The sequence below is a fragment of the Anneissia japonica genome, unplaced genomic scaffold (assembly GCF_011630105.1).
Source record: "Anneissia japonica isolate Jap-2015-1 unplaced genomic scaffold, ASM1163010v1 scaffold287852_len814684_cov197, whole genome shotgun sequence".
NCBI lineage: Eukaryota > Metazoa > Echinodermata > Crinoidea > Comatulida > Comatulidae > Anneissia > Anneissia japonica.
In genome coordinates this window covers 634,611-658,774 of record NW_022704998.1, presented here as the reverse complement: position 1 = coordinate 658,774, position 24,164 = coordinate 634,611, and the positions used below count along the sequence as shown (strand labels likewise).

The 24,164-nt window shown below is 33.0% G+C and overlaps 2 protein-coding genes across 2 annotated transcripts; one reads left to right on the top strand and one right to left on the bottom strand.

Annotated features, from left to right (window-relative positions):
• Positions 1 to 906: 906 nt before the first annotated feature.
• LOC117105147 (influenza virus NS1A-binding protein homolog A-like) lies at positions 907 to 15,591 on the top strand (the record flags this gene model as incomplete). Its single annotated transcript, XM_033246211.1, is given in 5 exon segments — positions 907 to 1,119; positions 8,506 to 8,751; positions 8,928 to 9,053; positions 11,296 to 11,469; positions 12,527 to 15,591. Coding segments are annotated over 5 exon segments (1,079 nt in total), but the record flags the coding sequence as incomplete, so codon positions are not given.
• A 2,604-nt stretch (positions 15,592 to 18,195) lies between these two features.
• On the bottom strand, positions 18,196 to 22,867 carry LOC117105162 (selenoprotein F-like). Its single transcript, XM_033246232.1, has 5 exons — positions 22,711 to 22,867; positions 20,831 to 20,989; positions 20,209 to 20,272; positions 20,055 to 20,104; positions 18,196 to 19,249 (listed from the first exon to the last, which is right to left on the bottom strand). The coding sequence occupies exons 1-5, from the start codon at positions 22,759 to 22,761 to the stop codon at positions 19,118 to 19,120; spliced, it is 456 nt and encodes a 151-aa protein (XP_033102123.1). The 5' UTR covers positions 22,762 to 22,867; the 3' UTR covers positions 18,196 to 19,117.
• Positions 22,868 to 24,164: the final 1,297 nt, after the last annotated feature.

The following is a 24,164-nucleotide window of genomic DNA, read 5'->3' as shown; positions in this document are numbered from 1 at the left end:
CTTTGGTAAAAGAAAGTGAATGTTACTCTACGTGTCAGTTTGTTATCACACTAAAGACAGTGAATCTTTTAATGATTTTCAATAAAAAATACTGTATCTATAATTAATAAACATTGTTTCAAATTATTAAGTATACTAGAAATTGCAAATTGCAAGTGAAGTGCTGCGAAGTAAAACTGCATAAAATGTTCTTCGAACAAAATTATTTATGCGAGTCAAGTGAAAATAATGAATAATAAAAATATAACAAATAATATGAGACACAACCCATTGTCTATTATTAGAACAGCGTTGGTACCGTGTACAATAGTGTTTTGCTGCAGTGACATCTCGCTGCTGGCGACTCGCTGCTGCTGGCCGATGACTCGCTGCTGGCGAATTGATCTGCGCATGTGTATAAAATGGTATTTCCGAAAAACCAGTCTACAACAAGCGTCGCCTAAATGTAATAATTAGCACGTTGAAATAGGCTAGTAAATAATATTGGCCTCAAAATATTGTGGCTGAGACATGAGCCGATTAAACGTAGAAATAGGAAACCTAGAAATATAATAAAAACGCTGAATAGTACTCCATCGTCGCGACATGCGGACGTTGGTACGAGTAGGTTAGTCTACAAACGTCGCCTAAAGTAATTGATTTTACCCGGCAGAACGAAAGAAGGAAACTCCGCTTTTCAGTTGTCTTAGGCGCAGGTTTTTTGACAACCAATGACCTTTCAGAGGTCAAATTGCTGTCAAGAATATGGATTGGCTGCTTCGCAGCAATAATGTATATATTGATGAATAAATTATAAAGATAATATCTTTGATTACTGACTCTAAAAAGTAACTTTCTTGCACTTGGTTAAATATAATTGTCATTAAATCTTCATTCATTTTAATTGGTTGTTTCATGTCTTTGTAGGAGAACGCTATGTTGCCGTGGCAATACTGAATGGAATCTTAAGCTCCATCACATTGTATGAGAAGCCAACCACACCTCGGTCCTCACCATCTCCCAGAATGCACCGGATATTGTCCATCGAATCCGAATGTTTACATCCCATGCTAGCCCAAATGAAGTATGCAAAATCTGCCATCGGAACAGCAGAAATCAATGGCAAACTCATTGCACTGGGTAAGCATATACTGTAACATGACAACCATTTTAGTTATAATTTTTGTTTTTTGTCTATGTAAATATGTAATCTTTTGGTATACTTGCACAGTAATGATGATAGGGACTACAAAAATGCATCAAGCGACTCTCCATTTTTAACGATTCATTCAGACTGCCAACAGCGGTCGGCATGCTGTATATTGTGTTGAGCAAGCGCTCATAGAGCAGACACACAATCATTTTGTTTGCTGCCTGTTGACAGACATGGTGTTCATGACCAGGCTATGTGTTCTTTCTAATAAGTATACTGCATTTCAGCCTTAAATTTGAAACTTAAAAAGAGCAGCAAGAAATTTGAACCAAAGACTCAAGGATCGTGGCACAGAGCTGCTACTGAAAAGGTGTACTCTTGTGTTAATGTACAAATATATTTTAACTCTCTGATGTGATACTTTATCTTTTATTTACTACATGTTACAGTATTCTGTGGCTCACTATAGTATGCAACAGTGGCTACTACAAATTCAAGTACTTTTATTATTCATCAAAATTACAGTCAAAAAACTGAATTACATTGATGTTAACATTATAAAATACACTAAAATTCCAACGAACAATCAAATAGCCAGAATAAACACAATAAAAATCACACAAAATTTTAAAAATACAGAATTACATTGAAGTTTACATCAAGAAAAACTATAAATAAATTACAACGAACAGTCAGCCAGAAAAATCACAATAACATGCACATAATATATGAAAATACCAATAAAACAACAATAAGAAAAACAACCCAAGAGATGAATAAGGTGAATTATTGCACAAAACAAAAGACAGGCAGATCATAAGTAAAAAGAAGAGAAAAACACTCAATAAAATTGCCACAAAAATGTAAGAAGAAAATGTACAATAAAAATAAACGGGAACACCAACATACAATACCAATTCTTGCCATTCACAAAGACTAGATATGGAGAGGGTTTTTTATTTAAATTATAATAATAATTATTTGGAATAACCTACTAAACTATGCTGTACTCTTATATCTGCTCTTGAAGAACTAAAAATACAAACAAATAAATACCAAAGTTTACTATTGTGTCGGAATACACTTGTGACCAAATTCTGTGTTGACATTTTTTGTAGCTGGTTTTTGTATTGGGTGAATTCGGCCATAACAATTTACTCATAATAGTCAATTTAGCCTATACCCAAAAGTACTGAATCTGTATGTACTCAATAACATAACTTCACCATAATCATGGCCATCAATGCATGATGTATTAAGCATTGTCTAGCAATTAAGTCAAAATAGCCAATGTTGCTTGGTAACCAATTTCAGTGTGCCAACAAGCCTGGTGGGAGTCAAAAACTATAAAATAAAATTAGATAAATGCAGAATGTAAGTATAAAAAATAAATATAGATTATTAGAATATGTGACCGGCTCTAGCAAAACCAGCCGTTTGTTAAAAATTCAATTGAGTTTTTGGTATTTTAATTTTCTGCCTGAATCTTGGTTAAGAATTAGTTATGAATATTGAATTCACTGGATATCGGCCAAGTAGGTTTTGAGAAAACAGCTTCCAAAGATTTCAAAATCAATAGTTTATTAAGATTGTATTTTAAAAATAATTTTAATATACTTTTTAGTTAGGTTTAGTGATTGATATTTTGCAGAAACATTCTTGAATATATCTTCTTTTTTAAAATGCAAAAACTTTAAAATGTTCAAAATTTTGATTCTCAAATGTTTTGGGTAGGTGTGGGAAATTAGAAATTGCGACAAACGGGGGTTTTGCCAGAGCCGGTCACATATTACAAGAAAAATTATCTATTAGAACTTAATAATAATTACAGGAAAAAATCTAAAAATGATGTGGATTTCTATTAGGCCAGAATAACTAACAAATACGATTCACAGCAATCAAGCTAGTTTTTTTCTAGTTCATATCCAATCTGAGGTGCCATGGCCATAACATTTTGTACCATAGCCCTATTCATGGTAGGGCCCATGTTCTTTAGATCTAATAATGCCACCCCCCCCCCCCCCCCCCCCCCCCCCTCCCCCCCCCCCCCATCTTAAATTTCTGGATTCCCCATTTGTCGGTTGTCTCACTTAGTTGTCCCTCACCGTTTGCTGAAAGTTCTCAGTAAAATATTTTCAGTTCATATTTCATAGTGTATAAAAATCTGTAGCTTCCATACTTTCTAGAAAATACATTGAAAACCGTCACTGTATAATTTCCTATATTGTCAACACATTCTTTTCTGCTAGGCAAGTGTTTAAATGAAGTGTGTAATGATACATGTACAGTAAACAAAGCAAGGGGAATATTTAGAATCATGAATGAAAAATGTGCACCATTAGTGGAACAACATACAGTAACATTATCAGAACATTACCATGCGCAAGTAAGCAATGGAATTGTACAATTGAACTTTTGTTCATTTTTTAGCTTTAACATTTTTTTATCTTTTTGAATAATTTAATGACATTTTTTTAAAGTTAACTATTGAAGTACAGATACAAATACTGATCTAAGGTAGTAAATATGTTTAAATATACATCATAATTTCTGTCATCATCTTTGTTACTGTCAGACTGCAGTTTATTGCTCTGCCAACTGAGCAAATACTGTAGGCTACTAAGGTGAGACTATGCATGTAATGCAATAGGAACTATTGTAATCACTCTTCACCGTTTTTCCTGTATGTAGTGTGTGTGTAGACATTTATGCAAATGCACATGCGTCAAAAGAAAAGTTTTCCGACATTTTGTTTTACCTCGCTGTGAAGTTCAATGTGAAGTTTCTGCAGTGTTCACTCAGGGCTCACGCTAACCGATTGGCAAGTCGGCATGGATGAAACTATTTTGGTTTTGCAGCAAAGATCGCATACGTTCTTGATCATCGTGATGAAAACTTTGGGTGACAAACGAAATAAATTTTAGTCTAGTAGGCTCCCCCACTCCCAATATCGTTCCAAACTACTGTAAAATGAAAATACTGTATACCTAGCTAGGCCCAAGACCTACAAATTTTTTTCAAAGAAATTAGCTAAATATAATACTGTAATTTGCCTATCAAATTACATTACCAATGTGGTCTAAAATCACTATTTGGGGCCATAAAGACCGTATTTTCTGATTATGTCATTTATGATGACATAATCAGAAAATATGGTTGGTTAAATCATGTATCATGCATAGGAATGTTGGCACCTGCAAGGCTCTGGTTTAAATGTTGTTGGAGGAAGGTGGAAAAAAATGAAAATATTAATTTTTCTTATTTAGCACATATTTTTGCCAAAAACATCCAGAGGAGAAATTAAAAATAAAATGTTATTGTTGAATGTAAACAGTGTAACAATGGGATGGTTAAAATACTTTAAATTTTTATAATTAGGAATAAATATACATATCTTATTTTTGGAAATTTTGAGGCAGATGCGGGCTCAATAAAAATATAAAAAACTTTTCTTTTTTTATTTTAATTTTTTATCCATTTTTTTAAGGCGGCAGGTGTGTTAATTGGCCAAAAATAAAATTTAATTTTTATTAAAATTAATCAATAAAATTTTCTATACCAAAGTTAAGATCATGTGATGTATTAAAATCATGTATTGTAATTGGGCAATACTTTGAAGGAATTCCTTATGGGGAAATCCAAACGATTGTTTATAAAGAGAACCACTTAACAGTAATTGAGGGTCATGTGTTCGAATTCCAGTGGGAAAAGTACATATTATATTGGGGTGTCCTGTACATTTTAATGTTTGAGACAAATAAATGAAATGAAATACATTTTCACTATAGCCATTTACTATTAATTAATAAAGGTAGAGGAATATTTTATATTAATGTTAACAGTGTATGGTTGTTGCCGCAACAGTAGCAACTAACATCAACAGCATCACTCATACAGTAATTCTCTTGTTATAAGTTGCTGTTATTGTTATAGTTTTTATTGACTATATATCTTTCATTTACTGTACAGTTTTGGTTTTTATAATATGCACATCTTTAAGTAGCTTAGAGGAGAATATCCCTGCAGGCTATTGCGTAAGAAGACTGAGTTACATGCACATTAAGTACACAATGCATACATTACTGATGTGCTGTTTTTCTTTAGTGTTTTGTTTCAATTAAACATTCAGGAGTAGATTGAATAAGCCTCTAATCAGAATAATTAGATGAAGGAGTTTTAAGTTTCCTATGTTGGTATGAAGACTGATTGATTTAATTTGCTTAAGTATTCTAACAGATTTGATTTAATGAAGGAAGATGGATAGGTTTCAATGAATTTCATGATGGATAGGTGGTATATAGAGAATGATTAATTTTATGCAGATATATACACACACAAACCCACAAAAAAAAGAGCCATTTTTGCAAAATATCCACCATGACACCAAGCAAAATGATTATTTTTATAATTGAAATTTAACATCAAATATATTTGAATCATCAAACAGTGACAGTAGAATTGTACAACTCAAAGATTGTCAAGACGACAAATTTTCACGATTGACACCATCAAAATGTTTGAGATCGGTAGCTGGTAGTTAAGTGGTAACCTATGCAAGTCAAAGCTGAGATCAAATCTAATTAAATTAATTTACGTTAGACACCACATGAGGAATCCTACTACATGATTGTCTGTTATAGACATAAATGTGGTTGCCATGTTCTTTATTGTACATCTAATTTCAAAATATTGTATTGCTATACATGTTGTGATATACTTTAAATTTTTATTTGTTTCTTATTTTTATTAATTCAGAATGAGAATAGTGAAAATACTAGAAATTGCAAGTGAAGTGCTGCGAAGTACAACTGCATATAAATGTTCTTCGAACAAAATTATTTATGCGAGTCAAGTGAAAATAATGAATAATAAAAATATAACAAATAATATGAGACACGACCCATTGTCTATATTAGAACACTGACGAGCTGACGTAGAAACATAGTAAAAACGAGCGTTGGTATCGTGTATGCAAGTCTACAACAAGCGTCGCCTAAATGTAATAATTAGCAGCTTGAATTTGGCTAGTAAATAAGTTTAACTGGGTTCGTAAATAATATTGGCCTCAAAATATTGTGGCCGAGACATGCGCCGATTAAACGTAGAAATAGGAAACCTAGAAATATAGTAAAAACGCTGAATAGTAATACTCGAGCGTCGCCACATGCGGACGTTGGTACGTGTAGGTTAGTCTACAAACGTCGCCTAAAGTAATTGATTTTCCCCGGCAGAAGGAAACTCAGCTTTTCAGTCGTCTTAGGCCCTTGTTTTTTGACAAACAATGACCTTTCAATGGTCAAATTGCTGTCAAGAATATGAACTGGCTGCTTCGCAGCAATAATGTCTCATTGTTTTGATTTGTATTTGAATAAGCAGTTCAAGCCTCTTGACATGTGCCTCTAATTATAACATAACAAATGGCAATACGTATGATAGCAATATCTGGAAGTGGGTTAACCACTGCTTGCGCATATAACCATGGAGATAGTTGTGTCCCTAGTTCAACATTGCAGTTTCCCAGATAAACTGGTTTAATAGCACGCCTTTGTTTTTTAAAGGAGATTTGCTGTGGTCCTTGCAGACATTAAGAAATGCTCACTTTTTTTAAAAGTGCAAGGAATTGTCTCCCAAATTTCTCTTAAAAGGAATTGCTTACTGAAGCAGCTATTTGCAACTGTTAATTCCAGGAAGGCTGATTAGTAAATACTTATTTTGTCTTAATGGACAATTAATGCATGTGTGGTGATTAGGATGAGAAGGTTTCCCCGAGGTATCATTTAAATGGAGAAATTCAGTATTCGCATTTCTCTGATGGTTTTTTGTAAATCGTCTTCACGTTCTGTTGTCTTACTCCTAAGGGAATACAGTTTCTACAATATGATTTATATCAGCATTATTGTGATTTCATTCAAACTCATTTCGGAGTCGCATTTCAAGATTTTTATTGTCCATAAAAGGAGATTTCTTGTAGGAACATTGCATTTTATTGTTAATGTAAAACAATCAGGCAGATAAATTAACATTTTAATGCTATGCAAAAATATGTGGCTAAAAGCATTGATGGAAATGAAGTGTAAGGCCCACCATAAACTATGTGTGATATTAGGTATTAAATTTGCGAAGTGCGAATAAATTTATCAAATACAAATCATTGTGTTCTTGTTCATGTTGTTATATTTCTTTGTAATTGTTCTGTTCATTTCTGTGTTGTTCTGGGTTGACAAATTTCCAGGTGTCCAGCACCTGTTTCGTCTTTCCTTGACTTATTTTGTTGGTAATGTATACGTCAGAAATTTTGATATGAGTTTTTTCAACACAGAGGAAACTAGCATATTTCAAAACATTGATATAGCTGCCATATGCATAGTACTTGTCTTCTTATGTCCCCAAAAGCATGCATACTATAAAAGAGAAATACTGCCTTCTTTCATGACGAAACCACCTGTATACCTTAAGCCGCACGATAAGACTTTCTGAAACATTTCTTAGTTGATTTCTAAAATCCGATCAGTTATTTGTGTCAGGTTATGTGAAGTTGTCTGAAATGAAATACAGATTACTAAAAAAAAAAGTAGTTAAATGTCTACTGAAATATGTTAGATCTACTGACCACCTGGTGTTTATACCACTCAATAGACAATTCACTAAAATATTGTGCTCCAAAAAATAGAGTAAGCTATAATATAGAGTTTAATATACAAACATTTTTAATATTTATTCCCGTCTAGCATAAAACATTTGCCACATATTAAAGAGTTATGCAGAAATTGAATGTAGCAATAACATACAATATTAAAGATTAAACAATTTAAATAAAAATATAAGTTTATAGAATGTAAACCTTCCTATAAATAAAAGGACAATAGGAAACATATTGGGGAAGATATAAAAAAAAAAAAATTGTTAGCCCTTGTCACACTTAATGTCAACCAGAATTGTATCTCACCTGGCCCCATTTATTGTTTGAGAGCAAATCCAATTCTATGGACTCCTTTGATTTGACTAAGCAATGTTTTGGCCCAAGAAAACTAAGCAGTTTAGATGTACCCCAGCCCCGGTATTACTGGTCTGTTTAAAGTTGAGACAGTTTGAATAGCCAAGATGTATTCATTGCAGTGTTTTACCAATATACAGTACCAATCTGTTGACATTTTAAAGAGGAAATTAAAAACCTTGTTGACGAGCGACAGAAAATTTCTTGTGAATTTACATCGTGACTGATTGATTTGATTAAAGAGTGCTCACAAAATGGGGAGGGAAATTCCACCCTGATGTCAGAGGGCCATAAACTCTTGATCATCAACTATTTAATCATAGAGTATGACAAAGGTATTGCCACCAAATTAAAATTTCATAATCTTTTTATAATTCAGGTGGTTACGATCGTGGAGAATGTAGAAAAACAGTTGAGATTTATGATCCTGTGACCAATCAGTGGGCCTCTTTAGCGCCGATGACATTACCACGGGGACGGTTTGAAGTAGGCGTTATTCATGGTAAGGTGTACGCTGTTGGCGGTTCCAATGGTCATGTAGAATTGAAGCAATGCGAAGTGTTTGACATCGATACAAATAAGTGGACTCGTATTGCAAATATACAGTCGGAAAGACACAGCTCAGGTCAGTGTTATGGTTAACTATGATGACTGGCTGCAGTTAGTCTTCATAAGAGTTAATAATAATTTCACACAATTTTTTCCAAATGGAAAATTAGATTTATATGATATAATGCATTTCTACCTAGCATATGTAAAATAGAGCCATTCCCATTTTAATCTTTGACTTTCTGATGACAGGTGCTACGGTGTTGAATGACAAGCTGTACGTTGTTGGTGGAACTAATGGTGGTAAAGGACTAAGAACGTGCGAAGTGTACGATCCTCATACCAATGCGTGGTCATCCGTGGCACCCTTAGTCGAGGGTAAGTGAAGGGTCAAACATGATTTTATTATAATTGGTTTTTAACATTGAATTTTTCATGGTTATGACCGTCATGGTTATGAAAAAGTTACAAGATCTACTATCTTTTTAGACAGGGAATAAGTGTGGTACGTCCAAAATTTAGTAATAATCTTTTAGTGATTTTGACTTAAAGACCCACTTACCGTATTACATTAATAACTCAGTGCAATTTTTAAAGTTGAATGACTGCGTAGTGACTTGTGATAGTTATTAGTTTAATTTAAGAGGGATATTGAGTGAAGGATGAAAGTGACAAATTTGATTGATTATTTCAGACTAGCATTTAAACTTGACTAGCTATTGCAAATGTCAATTTTAGCAATTTAAAATGCAAATCTTGAATCGGTAGGCAATAATAATACCGTTGTACCATCACAATCTAGAAACAGACAATTATCAGCAATTTCACTCCTTACAAAATCTTTAATACAAAGGCATGCTAGGTGGGGAGAAAATAAATAAATTTTTTTTTTTTAAGGTCTTTTAATGTCCAGTATAATTACATCAAGAATGATAATCAATGTAATAAATAAATATTTGTTAGCTTTGGCAATTTAAATTCATATTCCAGTAATATTAGTTTTTTTCTCTGTAGCCATAATTTAGGTTTATATAGTCTTCCCATCACTTTAATCATGAAGGTATAATGTAATATACTCTATGCTTTAATCTAGGAATCTAAAAGGAAATGATCCATTTTGAAAATAGCATGTTGCAGCATGACCATCAGTGTGGCTAACACTAGGATTTCAATAGGCCTATGTACTCTGTCGTAATTAGCAGGTGTTGGCAAATACTGTAGCCACATTCTAATATTATATTACTTCCGGTCCACGCTATCAAATTTTATGGGCATATAACATTTTTTTGTCAAAGAAAATTTGCTGGTCTGGACTTTATTCATGTACCTGTATACATGAGAAACTACTGTAGGATGTGCTGTAAGTAGAATGACAACATTCTAGCAATTCTGACAGATTCCTTTGCATTCACAGGCATATAGTTAATGATTACATAGATTCTTTGAATATTGGATAAATTATGAACATTATTGATGAACAATAGTATCTTACCTTGCATCCTGTTTTGTATGTCCACATTATAGTAATACTTTCAAACCTAAAGCCACACTATCAAATTTTATTTTAGAAAAACATGCGACATGCTTACATATGATCATGGTACCAAATCATTACTATATATAGGCACACCATGACTATATATGGGCATACAACAATTTCTTTTTTTAAATTTGATAATCTGGACATAGCTTTACATAGAATCGGAAAGCTCTTCTCACATGACCACTGTTGCCATATTTGGTTGGCCCAAATTTAAGGGAAAAAAATGTATATCTGTGGTTATGTTTTTTTTAGCCTCTTACAATTAGTGGTGCAGATCCTCATTTAGATTAATTTACTATGTATTAGAATATATTTTATGCATTATGTTTTTTCAATTTACATAAACCTACAGTCACGGCAAAATTGGTAACAGCAAAAAGCACAGTTGCAGTATCAAAATCATATATCAATGTAAAGGACATTGATGTTGCATCATCATTTCAAATTTTGACAAGAAAATAAATTATATTTTCTTAGTCCTCACAAATAAACAAAAACATTGATACTAAAACTACTGTAAAACTATCTACTTTATATTTAGGTTTGTTGAATGTTCTTGATATTACAGTGTTTCATAGTAAAGTATTGAAAATAAAATTAAAACCAAATATTTGTATCATACAGGCATTGCCAATAAAGTTTTCTTGTAGCTTGTAATAAATATGCAAGGATTAAAAATGTGAATTGTAACATTACACTTGTGACTTTGCAAGTGTAGTTGCCTCTGAACCCGATACATTGGCTGATGCCAGGCTGACTGGACTGCTTATTACAATGGATATGCAAAATTGATTTGCATTCAACAATTCAAATTTGATCAGATTCTCCTTAAATTACAGTCAATATACAAATCTATTGTTTACACTAGTAATTAATAATGTGACAGATCAATGTGATTAGTATTGGATAAACATAACCACCAAGCTGTCTGGCTTTCCCTTTTTGTTTTCATGTTTAACAGTGTATAGAGTAATGGTGATAATTTGTGAACCTCAGTGCTGGGGCTGTACTCAACTTATATTAGTATTACTTTTCATAATTGAACATTTTTGTCACCCTCCATTTCTTTTTACTTAGGCCGATCGCAGGTTGCCGTGATCGCTCTGCAAGGGAGGATCTATGCTGTCGGTGGGTCGGACTCGTGGTTGTGCCTCAATTCCGTGGAAATGTATTGTCCAGATGATGATGAATGGCAAATCATAACTCACATGAAATCAAATAGACGAGGAGCTGGTGTGTGTCAATATGAAGGTTAGTGTAATTATTAAATACCAGTATTATCGATAAAATATATAATATATCGATATAACTAATCATCTATTGTTGTATGTACATTTTGTATTACAATTTTCTCCCGGGTAAAAGCTCACTTTTGAATATTTTTTATGCACAATTCGCTACTTAAGTATAAGCACATGAGGTTTAAAATAGATATTTGGCGTGAAATCACTAGCCAAGCCTTGCTCTGGTGTACTTTTTTGTCACGAATTGGCCTCTTTTGTAAGGTGTAGGACCTAGCTGTGCCTACAGATTTTACTAATATTTTTATCTCTGCTACAGTATAAGCCCATTCCAAACTCCTATATACCTATTTTATTACCATGGGGTGTGGGATATCCTTCTGAAAGTACAGTAGAACCCCTCATTTACGTACGGCACGGGCCCAGAGCCGTTCGTAAATTCGGGTATTCGTAAAATCGGGGTTGACCAAAATTCCTATATATTTGCAATGGTACTACTTACACTGGCATAAACTAGGCCTAGGCTAGGCCTACAGGCTTACGCAGCTAAGTCTGAGGGGGCCTAGGCCCTGTCTCTTATACACATCTTTGAGTGAAGGATGAAAGTGACAAATTTGATTGATTATTTCAGACTAGCATTTAAACTTGACTAGCTATTGCAAATGTCAATTTTAGCAATTTAAAATGCAAAAAAATTTGTCGCATGCACATGTGTGAAGCCATAAAAAACACACTTTGAAGAGGCCCGTTAGAGGGCCTCCTTCACTTAAGAATTGCATAGTACTGTATAGTATGGTGTGTTGTGTTGTATGCATGGTAATAACAGGCACAATTCGAGCGGGGTTTTTTTTCTTTTTTAATCTTTCGCTTCAATTTTTATGACGTCATCACCTTTATATTACGTTCGTAAAATCGGGAATTCGTAAAATCGGGGTTCGTAAATGTGGGGTTCTACTGTACAATGCTATTGAAGAGTAATAATAACTTAATTAAAGCAAATATTAATTACTTTGGACAAGTATCAGTTGGTCATCTTTAATTGTTAACATCAATTATGTTATTCTTAGGAAAACTGTATGTTATGGGTGGCAGTGATGGGTCGAATGTGCTGAACACGGTAGAATGTTATGACCCTGAGAGTGACGAGTGGAGCACTTTAGCAAGCATGGAGACACCTCGTGTCAACGTTGGCATCGCTGTTGTCGCTGGAAAATTCTACACGGTTGGCGGTTTTGATGGAAAGAACTTTCTAAACACTGTTGAATGCTACGACCCAGAAGTCAATCAATGGACAACGCACGCGACTCACATCTTCCGTAATCGAACACGCTACTCAACGCCATCACCTCCGAGCTCTCCTGTAAATGAGCTGAATTTGTCCATGTGAGAGTCAAACCAGCGGTCATGGTATTCGTGAAAGTGACAAATAGATATATAAGCGCAGACTGGTGTGATTTAATAACAGCAAATATATGTAACACAAACTTGGCATATATATTACATAGGTGAATGAAATGCAGTTTTCGTAGTTTAGATAAGGAATTTATTTTAGGTTGATGATTGGCGAGAAGATTTGTTAATCAATTTGTAGGATTTGCCTTTGTAATACCAGATACTTGGTAGACTTCATTGTTTATAGTTGATATTTCATGTTTCCTTGATTGTTCTAGGATTTCTCCCATTGTTTAAATTCACGTTTATTGTCAGTTTTGTTGTTGGAATGGAATTGTGGAATCGGTTTTCAGATCTGTCGTAAACATTGATATATTAAGTAGAACATATCTATTTCATCGTTGATGAAACTGCTTGTTTGGGAATTTTTAATTATTTTTTGGTCAGTAGGAAAATGTTAATGTTTGAGTATGGGTTATTGCAATAGGAACTATATTATGGTTATAAAATATACACTTGCAGATCTTGGCTAGCAGTAATCACTTGACGTTGTTGGTATAACACAAAAATCATACACAGTGCGTTAAGTCTTTGATTAGCTTATACAAAAATTTGTATAAAAAAATATTCATGTCGCATTAATAATTTAATGTCATTGTTGGTGTTTTAAGGAAAAAGATCAATTTCGTAGTCATGTTTTTTTACACATGATTGATATAGAAGAACTCTATAGATTTTTGAAATAGTAACAAGCATGGATAATACAGAGGTATTTTGAACTACTCCCATATATTTTTCATAATTTGTAGATTTAAGTTTCAAAGAAGATCAGCTGCAGATTTTATGCCTTGATAGAAAACAATCAATTAAATTTTGACAATTTCTAAATCAATTGAAAATAAAACTCTGATTTAGTTAAATGGAATAATTCCTCATGTTGATTTTTTTGCTCTGGACTTTACTGTCTTTCCATTTGAGATTATAGAATATATTTACTGAGCTTAGAAGTAGAATAAAATATTTTCCTGTGCTTTTGTTCTCCAGACAAATGTCTTTCCATCAAGAATAAGTTTTTAAAATCCCTTAATTTAAAAAAAAAAGTATTGATACATTCCTTTTAAGCCTTTATATTGGAGACCTTCACATGTTGGTGCTAGGGGTAAAGGTCAACTATGAAATTAACCCCTTCATAAAAAGTAAATTGAAAAGGTTTTTACTGGAAGAAATTTTTCAAAATGTGTGTAGTATTATATGCAGAATCTTTGTAATAGGTTGTTGTTGTGGAAAGTGTGTGTAATTGTATTTTAAGGGGAAATCTAAAAAACAACTATTTTTTGTAAGACAGTTCATTAAAGTTGTATATTAATTATGTATATCGTGTACATTTGTTATAAGAAAAAATTAGCGCTGTTAAAATGAAGTGCCCACTAATATGACATACATGTACACATGGAAGGAGTCATATGAAGAATTATGCAAGTTTAAACCAACTCCCACGATAAAAATAAGAAAGCAGACCAAAACAAAATATAGTTCTTGGTGGGTGTGGCTCTCTTTTTTTTCTTTTGAAATACCTAGAAGAATATATGGGGTGGTGGATGCAGGGGGTGCATTGTATTAAGGAAAATAATTCTTGTATTGTTAATATGAACATAGGCCTAGTACTGGTAAGATTTTTAATGAAGGTATGAAACTGAGAGTGCATTTTTCGGGCACCTAGAAGTCTATATTCTGAAAATGTTCTCACCTTGGGCCCAACCATGGTGGGGATGAGGTGGTCTCGACTCTCATGCACCCTCTACTGCCAAATCCTGCATCAACTCTGGAATATCAAACATCGTAATTAGCTATCTGTGTGCCTATGCCTGTGCATTACGGGTTTGGCAATCTTCAGTAAGAAGAATAAAGGAGCCACAGTTTCCTCTCAGATGAGAAACGGATTTGTATTTGTGTTTGGAAGGTAAACCATCGAAAGAGACAGTTTTTTGTATTAAAGATTAAAGTAAACGGTAGAGGTGGTCACAAACTGTTCCATCAATGCCACCAGAATCGCAGTTTGTGAAAGCATAAAGCAACCCTTTCATAACTGTCAGCCTTCATAAGATGTGTAGTTGTCTGCAGGCAGATATGACAGAAAAAATAAAGAAAGATGTAATATAGGTTTATTCTTGCATGCCTGAGATGAGTCTGGGAAAGTATGCACTTAATTGAGGGTTTTTTTGTTTGTTTTTTTATTTGTACAGTATTATGATTTGTAACTTACTGGTTGCCATGTTTTTCATTTACACTGGTTTGTTTTGATGTGAATGCATTTATGTTTGTTGCTTTTTTATTAATTTTTTTTTTGTACAGAGTGTAATTTTTTTGATTGAAATTAATAATCAGAAATGTCAAGAAGAATTTGTTAGGTGCTTGTTGAATTTCTTGTGCATTTCAATTACAGTACATTTATCAACAGTCCGAAAACCCTATCCTTTACAACTTCTGAATTTTAAAAAAAAATTTTTAATAAATATATTTGATTTTGATTTTGACTTGTTTGCATGTTGCATTATTAAAAGATTGATGCAATTTTTAATTGGTTTTTGTTCTTTGAGCAAATAAGGTGATCAAAAGATTTGAAAACCTCTCAGACATGGTTCATCTGTTGCTTGTCTTCAACTGATCTTTAAACCTGTGGTAGTATACGTTACTCAAAGACTGAATGAATTCAGAAAGTGTAATTCCAGGCTGTTAGGAAGTACCATCATAGAGTTAATAAAGAATATATGTGGCAAAGACAAGCCAAACCAGTCACTCGTCGCAAATCCTGTTTTGGAGATAATGGCCAAAACACGCTGGAATGTCAAAATTTTGGAAATCTATTTTATTGCACTAAACTAACCTTTATATATCTATACATCATGCTATGCTGTTATTTTCCTTTTATTTTCAATGTTAAAATAACAATTTTTAACGATTTGGTGATGGTTTCTGCCTAAGAAATGCCTGAAATCGTAAACTTTAAAGGCTGATTTCTCAAATATTGTTCTTTAAACAGCTGTATGTTTAAACTTGTGTAACTTCATAACAAAGTGTCGGATTTAAATGATTCTTTCACCATTTGATAGCTCTCATTGTACTGTTTAACCCTGTATTAATAACTCAAAATCGATTTTTCCGACGAGTGACTGGTTTGGCTTGTCTTTGCCACATATGCCATCTGCAATGATTTGGATTAAGACAAGCTGCTATTTTAGAGGGAAAAATAACACAATGATCTTTAGGGTCTTGCTGTAGGATTATTCTTAAAATAACTCTGTGGTTACTTGTTCTACTCCTGCCTGTAACATTAAACTTTTTCCTATGAAGCTGTGTTCACGCTATGAAGTTTATATGTGACAAATACCTGATTTTGCCCATATTTGGGTGTGATTTGACATCAGTATGCCCATATACAGTTAAACTTGCTACACGGACTTTGCACAAATACCTGATTTTGCCCATATTTGGTGTGATTTGACATCAGTATGCCCATATACAGTTAAACTTGCTACATGGACTTTGCTTAACTCGAATCTATTTCTAAGTCGAACTTATTCTTACGTGGCAAATTGTTGTGTTTTCCTTGATTAACAATCTGCAAGTCGAATTTTATCTTAAGTCGAACAATTTTTCAATGGAATTTTGGATTCGACCTATTCAAGTTCAACTGTACACGTACTGCATGTCCATATTACTGTACAAGTATTTATCACGTAAAACTTGACACCGTAGTGTGGACAGTGCTTTAGATCTTGGAACTTGTTGATCAAGATTCCTGCCCTCCATGTAAATGAGAATCTAAAAAAATCTGTTGAAACATCTACAGATTTGCTATTATTCAATTATATAAACTATTTAAAAAGCAAATGTATTTGTGACGTGAACAATGCAAATTGTAAGAGAAATATATAAGTAAAAATTCTGTTGTGTCGTTTGTGTATAGTTCCCAACCAAGCTAGAAGATTTTGGTAAAGCAAAATGTGCTATTGTATTTTCCATATATAATAGGTAAATATTTCAAGTCAGAATTAAGGGACCTAGAAGTATGGTAGGATTATTAAGTAATGAAATGATGAGATTGGTTTTATCTTATAAGCAAGAGCAAATTTTCAGTAAGAGAAAGTATTGGTCATAATTAGGTTACTTCTGAAGTGAAAAAAATAAAATTTAAAAGATTAAAAATTTTCCAATTGTATTTTTGTACATATGTTCATAAACAATGAAGCTGGTCATTTTGAGACCTTAATGTTCTTTTACAAAGTGACTGGAATGGAGAACTGCTTATTGAGAACATTTGTGTTCTCTGCCATGGCTTGGATAGTGACCATAAGTGTATTATGAGGTGCAAGGTAAACAGTTGATCCTTGATACAATTTAATCTAGTGTTTGAAATGTGGAGAGCTGATCGTTCATAAGCATACAGTATCTTCTACAGCACAGGTGGGCAAAGTGAGGCCCTACAAGGATTTTTCTTGCAGCCTGCGAAAATGAATTTAAAACCCTGTGTGTGCGGCCCGATGAGCAACGTTGCTTAGAAAATACCTTGTTTTTTTAGGGCCTGACACCGATCATCTGCAAAAAGTAATATAAAACTGGGAATAAAATGGTGTAAGAGCAATTCTTAGAGGGTTTTGAAAGCATACTAGAAACATCAAAGTTTGGGTGCAGCCCTCAGTGTTAAATAAAAAATCCTCTTTGGCCCTCCGACAGATTTTTATGCGTAACCCTTCTCCACGAGGCTTACAGTAGGTATGTTCATAAATGTAATACTGTACGAGGCTTGGGACGTGCAGAGCTGATAATTTAGGGCCCGCACCGATCATCTGTAAAAAGTAATATTAAAATTGGGAATAAAGTGGTGTAAGAGCAATTCTTGGAGGCTTTTGGAAGCATACTAGAAACATCAAAGTTTGGGTGCAGCCCTCAGTGTTAAATAAAAAATCCACTTTGGCACTCCGACCGATTTTTATGCATAACCATCCTTCTACAACAAGGCTTGGGTATGACCATAAGTGTAATATTGTATGACCATAAGTGTAATATTGTATGAGGCTTTTTACGGGCAGAGCTGATAATTTAAAACCCTTATGCTTAACTGCATAACCATGAGGATTGGAGGGATAATTATTAACACATCAGTTGTAGAAACTTAGATGCTTGATGGAGTCCTTTCTATTTATTTCGAATCACACATAATCTGCAAAATATTGACAGACCATACCCAATCTCCTTGTATGGAAGATGATACTCCAGGGTTTTGATGCTCTTTACTAAGTGTCTGGCATTGAAAACTTCACAACAAAACTAAACAACAAACTAATATTAGTAAACATCTTTTTTAATGAATAAACTTCATATTGATTGCCATGGGCAAGTGTAAGTATTATCAAAGTCTTGACCCCCATCCAGGTTTAGCCAAGACCCATCATTAATACACTTGTATCCAACTTGACTATGAACATCGGGCAAAGAATCAACAATTTCATCAACAATTACTAAGAAGTTTAATTACAAGAAATTCATAAGCAGATTAATAGTTGCCAGAAAATGTAGACATTCCAGCCTAATTATTTGTCTAATGTACAGTAATAAGATCCGACTATACAATAGACAAATTAATTTATGTTTTAGTTATGGTAGTTCTATATAAACGAATGTTTTAATAAATCAGTGATTGAAACAGTAATAAGCCATTAATATAACAGTTTTCCATGCATTATTGGTACATTAGTGCACAAAAAACATAAAATCTTTCCCTAGGCCCACTGCAGCAAAGCCAAGGGGAATTTTGTATGCAAATATGTCTCTTTAGTACACTGATTTTGACATCTTCTGGTTCATTCCTTAAGATTAAACAAAATCCAAAATAAAATAGTATGCATTGTGTCAAAAATTGGCCTTTGTATACAAATAGATGTCAAATAGTGCACAGGAATGGGAATAGGAAAATTGCAATTAGATCAAATTATGGTATTACAATTGACTAATAATTACATTTATTAGAAATGGTTGAATCTTTGCTTAACATAGTTTACTATACAGGCACCAATCACTGAAGATTACCTACACCAAGTAAGCATCATCTCAATATCTTGCTACATGGTCATTTTTTTTTTTATAAAGGAAGCTGGATGTGTCCATTGTCTTACTGTATGTCACTATTCAGTGATTTAAGTAGATTTTGTTACGATAGTTTGAATATTAATTGATATTACTGGAACAGTACAGTGCTATGTTGCTGTCTAAACCATGTGTAAACGGTTTTGTAGGAATTCTTCCACAGTATCCGTGTTCCATTTCTCGATGCCGAGCGTTTCCTGAACTTTTTGGTTCTCATCATGGAATTTGATGATAGGATCAGCTCCTTTTACATACTGTAAGTATAAATGTAATTAACAGTTTTAAAATACAGTAGTTTGCTAATGAGTAAGCAAGGCTACCAATAAACCATCTTTACATTCAACATTATATACCATAGTTTCTCACATATAATTTATAACAGAATTTCTACACCCTGAGAGGCCTATTTTATTCTTATTCTTTTATTGCCAAACAAAAACATAACATAACAATTATACAGAAAATGATTGGCAGGGACACAGAAGTAAACTAAATCACTATTACAAAAAGTCTGTGTCCCTCATCAACCCTAGCAGGGGCATACAGTATGCTGGTTTTTTGTAGAAAAAATTTTAAATATATATTTTCAACTATGTTTATCCTTATTCTTGTTATTACAGTATTATGTAATATAACAGTGTTTTGTGTGTACTGTAACTACTCAAAACATTTGCTACCAACAATGCCGTAACCAGGATTTTCAAATCAGTGCACGACAATATAATGGTGGACTCATTTTACGTGTAAAATCAAATAATGACCTATTTCTCTTAAAATTTGACCCATTTTATGCATAAATATGAGAAATCTGGACCCATATTTCAAAAAGTAGACTTTTTATTTGCATAAAATAAAATAATTTAGACATATTTTTGACAATGTGGACCCATTCTTTTTATAAATAATGTGAAGACCCAATAGAAAAATTTTGTGGGATTGTCCCAACTGTCCAATGGCTGGCTACGGCATCAGCTACCGGTAGTAGTAGACTATGTGTGCATATGAATTTTTGTGAAATCAGATTTCTGAATAAGTTACAAATTCAGAAACAAAACATACCTTGATCTTGAGGTTTTGAAACTGCTTAACTTTATCACTCCTGATAAAAGCTATGAAATAGAATTGTTTGAATGTTAGTTCAATTTGTTTATTGAACGTTTTTGAGTTCTTTCTCAGACTTTAATATAGATGGTATATATTTAATTTTTGTTACCTTGGATCTGTGGAAATCTCCCCAATTTTCATCCACACACTTCTAATACTGCACTGTGGTATTTCTGTCGAAGTAGAACAGAATATTCATCAAATACTGTACATTGCACAAAAAATAAAAAATAATTATTGTAGGCTTACCTGTTATTAACAATTTCTTTAATCAGGGCCTAAATACCAAAATCAGTTACTTATGTTTTAATGAACTTTATATATCATAGGATGTTATTCACAGGACAAACAACTCTAAATTACCCATAAACTAACCAAACATCCAAGTCCAATATTCAAGAGTTCAGAGTGAAAATGTACATATGTGAGATGGTTTATGCAAGATTTGCTCAGAATTTCAGTTATCTTTAGAATGGGTGGATGGAATTCTTAGGCCTAAATATATTCACAAAGAAGTTTATCTGGTTCCATTAAGTATAGTAGGAAAATTATCTTGTTGTTGTTGAACCAATTACCTGTACTTGCTAAAACCATTGCTAAGGTCTACATGCGAACTAATTTGTTCAACAAAACAGGTAATTTTCCTACTAAATATATTCCCTAATACAGTACTCGCAACATTTCATGTCATGTTTTTATCATTCAGTGTGTATCACTATTCTGTGTTTCACCTTTGCTTCATCTTCATCTTGCTCGCAACATTCTTTACAGCTGTCTACTAAACTGTCAAGTTTGAAATCTGCCAAGCTTTTACACGAACTGCACAGCAGGTTTGACGAAAAGCCCAAGTCTGCACATTTGCTAGCACTACTTATCTCCTCAGCAATAACCTTTAAGAAAATAAAATATTATATCATTATCAAGACATTATTTGAAATATATACAGTAGAACCCCAACCACCCTAACGTCTGGAATAAAACTTTTTTGAAATCCGAAGGCCAATGAACACCATTTTCAGCAATATGATATTATCAAAACCTGATGTATGTTTGTGTCATCCTCTTTTTCCTTTCAACCAATTATTTAATTTTCCCGATAACAATTACATTTACTATACTGGAAAGGATCCCTCAGTTTTGACACTGAGGAATGAAACTTGATGTGCATGACAAGGGCAGTGACATCTGCTGCATTCCTTCCTCTTGTTCCCGACACACAACCAATCACAACTAAAATTAAGAAATATTTCTATCCGAAAAGATATTAGACGCACATACAGTAGAGTAAAATATTCAAAGATACTTATTGATGATAATTGACGAAAATAACAATAATACAAAATACATAACAAAATAGGCTAACGTTTACTGAAGACACTCTTAACAAAATATATAAATTAAATTTAACTCACCAAAGGACAACATGATTATTTATACATTTGCTTTGCAAATTGCTTTGTAATATGCTTTTCTTCTGATAGTATTATTTTTATGAACATTATATATATTAAATAAAAACATAACATAAGAAATAATTAAGATTAATCCAAAAAATGCCAGTCAATACGAGCAGATGCTACAGTACTTCGAGCAAATTATATGCCAGTTCGAGCAGATGCGTTTAGTGCAGTCTATAACAAGGGCAAATTATATCCAAAACATAAATTGTTTTTTTTAAATTGTTTTAATGTGAAAATGCACTGTGTAACCAAGGTTTTGAAAGGTATTTGCTAGTCTTAATAATTATTCCATGTTTGAATTACAGTCTTGACAAATCCAACCACCCTATGTGGCCGCTAACAAGCACTATACTCACGGTTTTCAGTGTGTTCAATCTGGGGTTTTGTAGTAAAAAAAGGAAATTATAATTATTTATGTATTGTATACAGTAAATATGTAATTGAATTTCAACTGTATTGTAAATGTATTGTAAATATATATTTGAAAATGAATGATTAAATGAAAGTGTGCTAGCTCAAAAAATAAAGTGAATTTTAAGCGTAATTTTTTTTTCTTCAAACATTTCCAATGGGTGGGGGAGGGGGTGCCCCGCATCCCTCGAATGCGAGGGCGAAAAAATCAGAATTAATGGTCAGACAAAATAGGAAATTCGTACAAGTTAATGTTTGCAAAAATGGATCCTTTTCCACTTGAGATGTCATCCGCTCAAAGTGGCATCCACTCCGCCTAGGCCTATATACCCATTTTTATTACGTAGTCGAACAACAGTCGAGGTCAGGACATGGTGGCTAGATAATAACGGCTAGCCTACAGAGACCTAGTTAGGGGCCTACTACTAGTTTGAGAAAGGGGTAGGCTCTCTAGGCCTACCTTATAGACTAGTCACTAGCCTGCCCTACTACCAACTAGTCCTGTAGGCTTTTAACTAGGCATAGGTAGGCCTAGTCTAGCCTCTAGGGTCTAGATAGAGAGCCTAGAGCCGGCGAGTAGTGTCGTGAGTCGGTAAGCCTAGGCTAGACCTAGCCGCCTATCCAGCCTAGTGTAAGTAGTAGGCTAGCCTAGGCCTACCTAGAGATCCAATGCTTGAATAAATCAAAATACTACTACTGTGTCTTAAAATACGTCAACGTAAAGTTTATTCATTTCTTACATTAGCTGATAAAACAACCAGATACGACACCAATCGCACAAAACAAGGCATTTTAGCCCAACTTCCACCACCAGCAGGCTAATCACAATCGACGTGTCGCTTCTCCAGAGTATAGGCCTACTAGGCTATATAAAGTACTGTATGCCAAAAACAGGCTTCGGTCATGTTCGATCTCCATAACCGCACTACGTCTGTTTGGAGTCTACTATTTCATTTCGGGTAGCTAGGGGGTACAAATGTATGAGGCGCTAAGTGTAAATTTATTATTTAACACAATTATTTATATATAATTCATTATTTAACATATAATTGACTAGATAACTCATTATTTATATATAGTGCATTTAGGTCTAAAAGATTATATGTAAATAATTGCGTTAACGTTTCATTATTCATATATAATTAGTCTACTGATTACAATATATATAAATAATTAAAGGCTAACCAAACATTATTTATATACAATAAGGTTACTGGCTTCATTATATATAAATAAGGAAGGGGAAACACATCATTATATATAAATAATGAAAAATAACTATTATTTATATATAATAATTTCACTGATTCCATTATATATAAATAATGAAAAGGTGACAAATCATTATATATAAATAATGAAAAGTAACTTACGATTATTTATATAATAAGTTCACTGATTTCTTTATATAAAAATAACGAATTGCCTTCAAAATCATTATCTATAAATAACTGCTTTTACATTTCATTATATATAAATAATAGCTGTCGCAAAACCATAATACTTGGACTTCAAACTCATTATATGTAATGCACACGTGTTATGGTGTCAAGGTCATTATATCTAAATAATGGTTTTTAGTTCCAATTATATATAGGCCTAAATAACCGTTGAAGTCGAGTGCCATTATATCTAAATAATTACATCGTAGTAAGCATGGTTTATAAATAATTCGTTATGCAAATTACGAAGTAATAAATATTTATCAGTGCTCAGTAAAGTTTCAATTAGGTCCTATTCATCTATCGAAAATGGCAAAGCAAGGTATACAGCAGATTATTGAATCCAGTGGTGGCGCCAATAATAATAATAATAATAATAATAATAATAATAATAATAATAATAATAAGAATAATAATAATAATAATAATAACAATAATAATAATAATAATAATAATAATAATAATAATAATAATAATAATAATAATAATAATAATAATAATAGTTCAATGACACTAATTTTAAATATTTAATATAAATAAAATGCTCGTTTGGATAGCTTCATGATGCTTGGAATACATCGCGATAGGGGAAGCAACCTCGACCTTGACATCGTGGTTGACAGATTTCGTGCAAAATTTCCATAATGTAGAATTTCACTTTAAAGAAAGAGGATTTGTAAGGAAATGAGATGGTTACATTGCAAACTCTTTGTTTCTTGTTTTATTCAAAATGTTTTGGTTTTGGAAGCTGA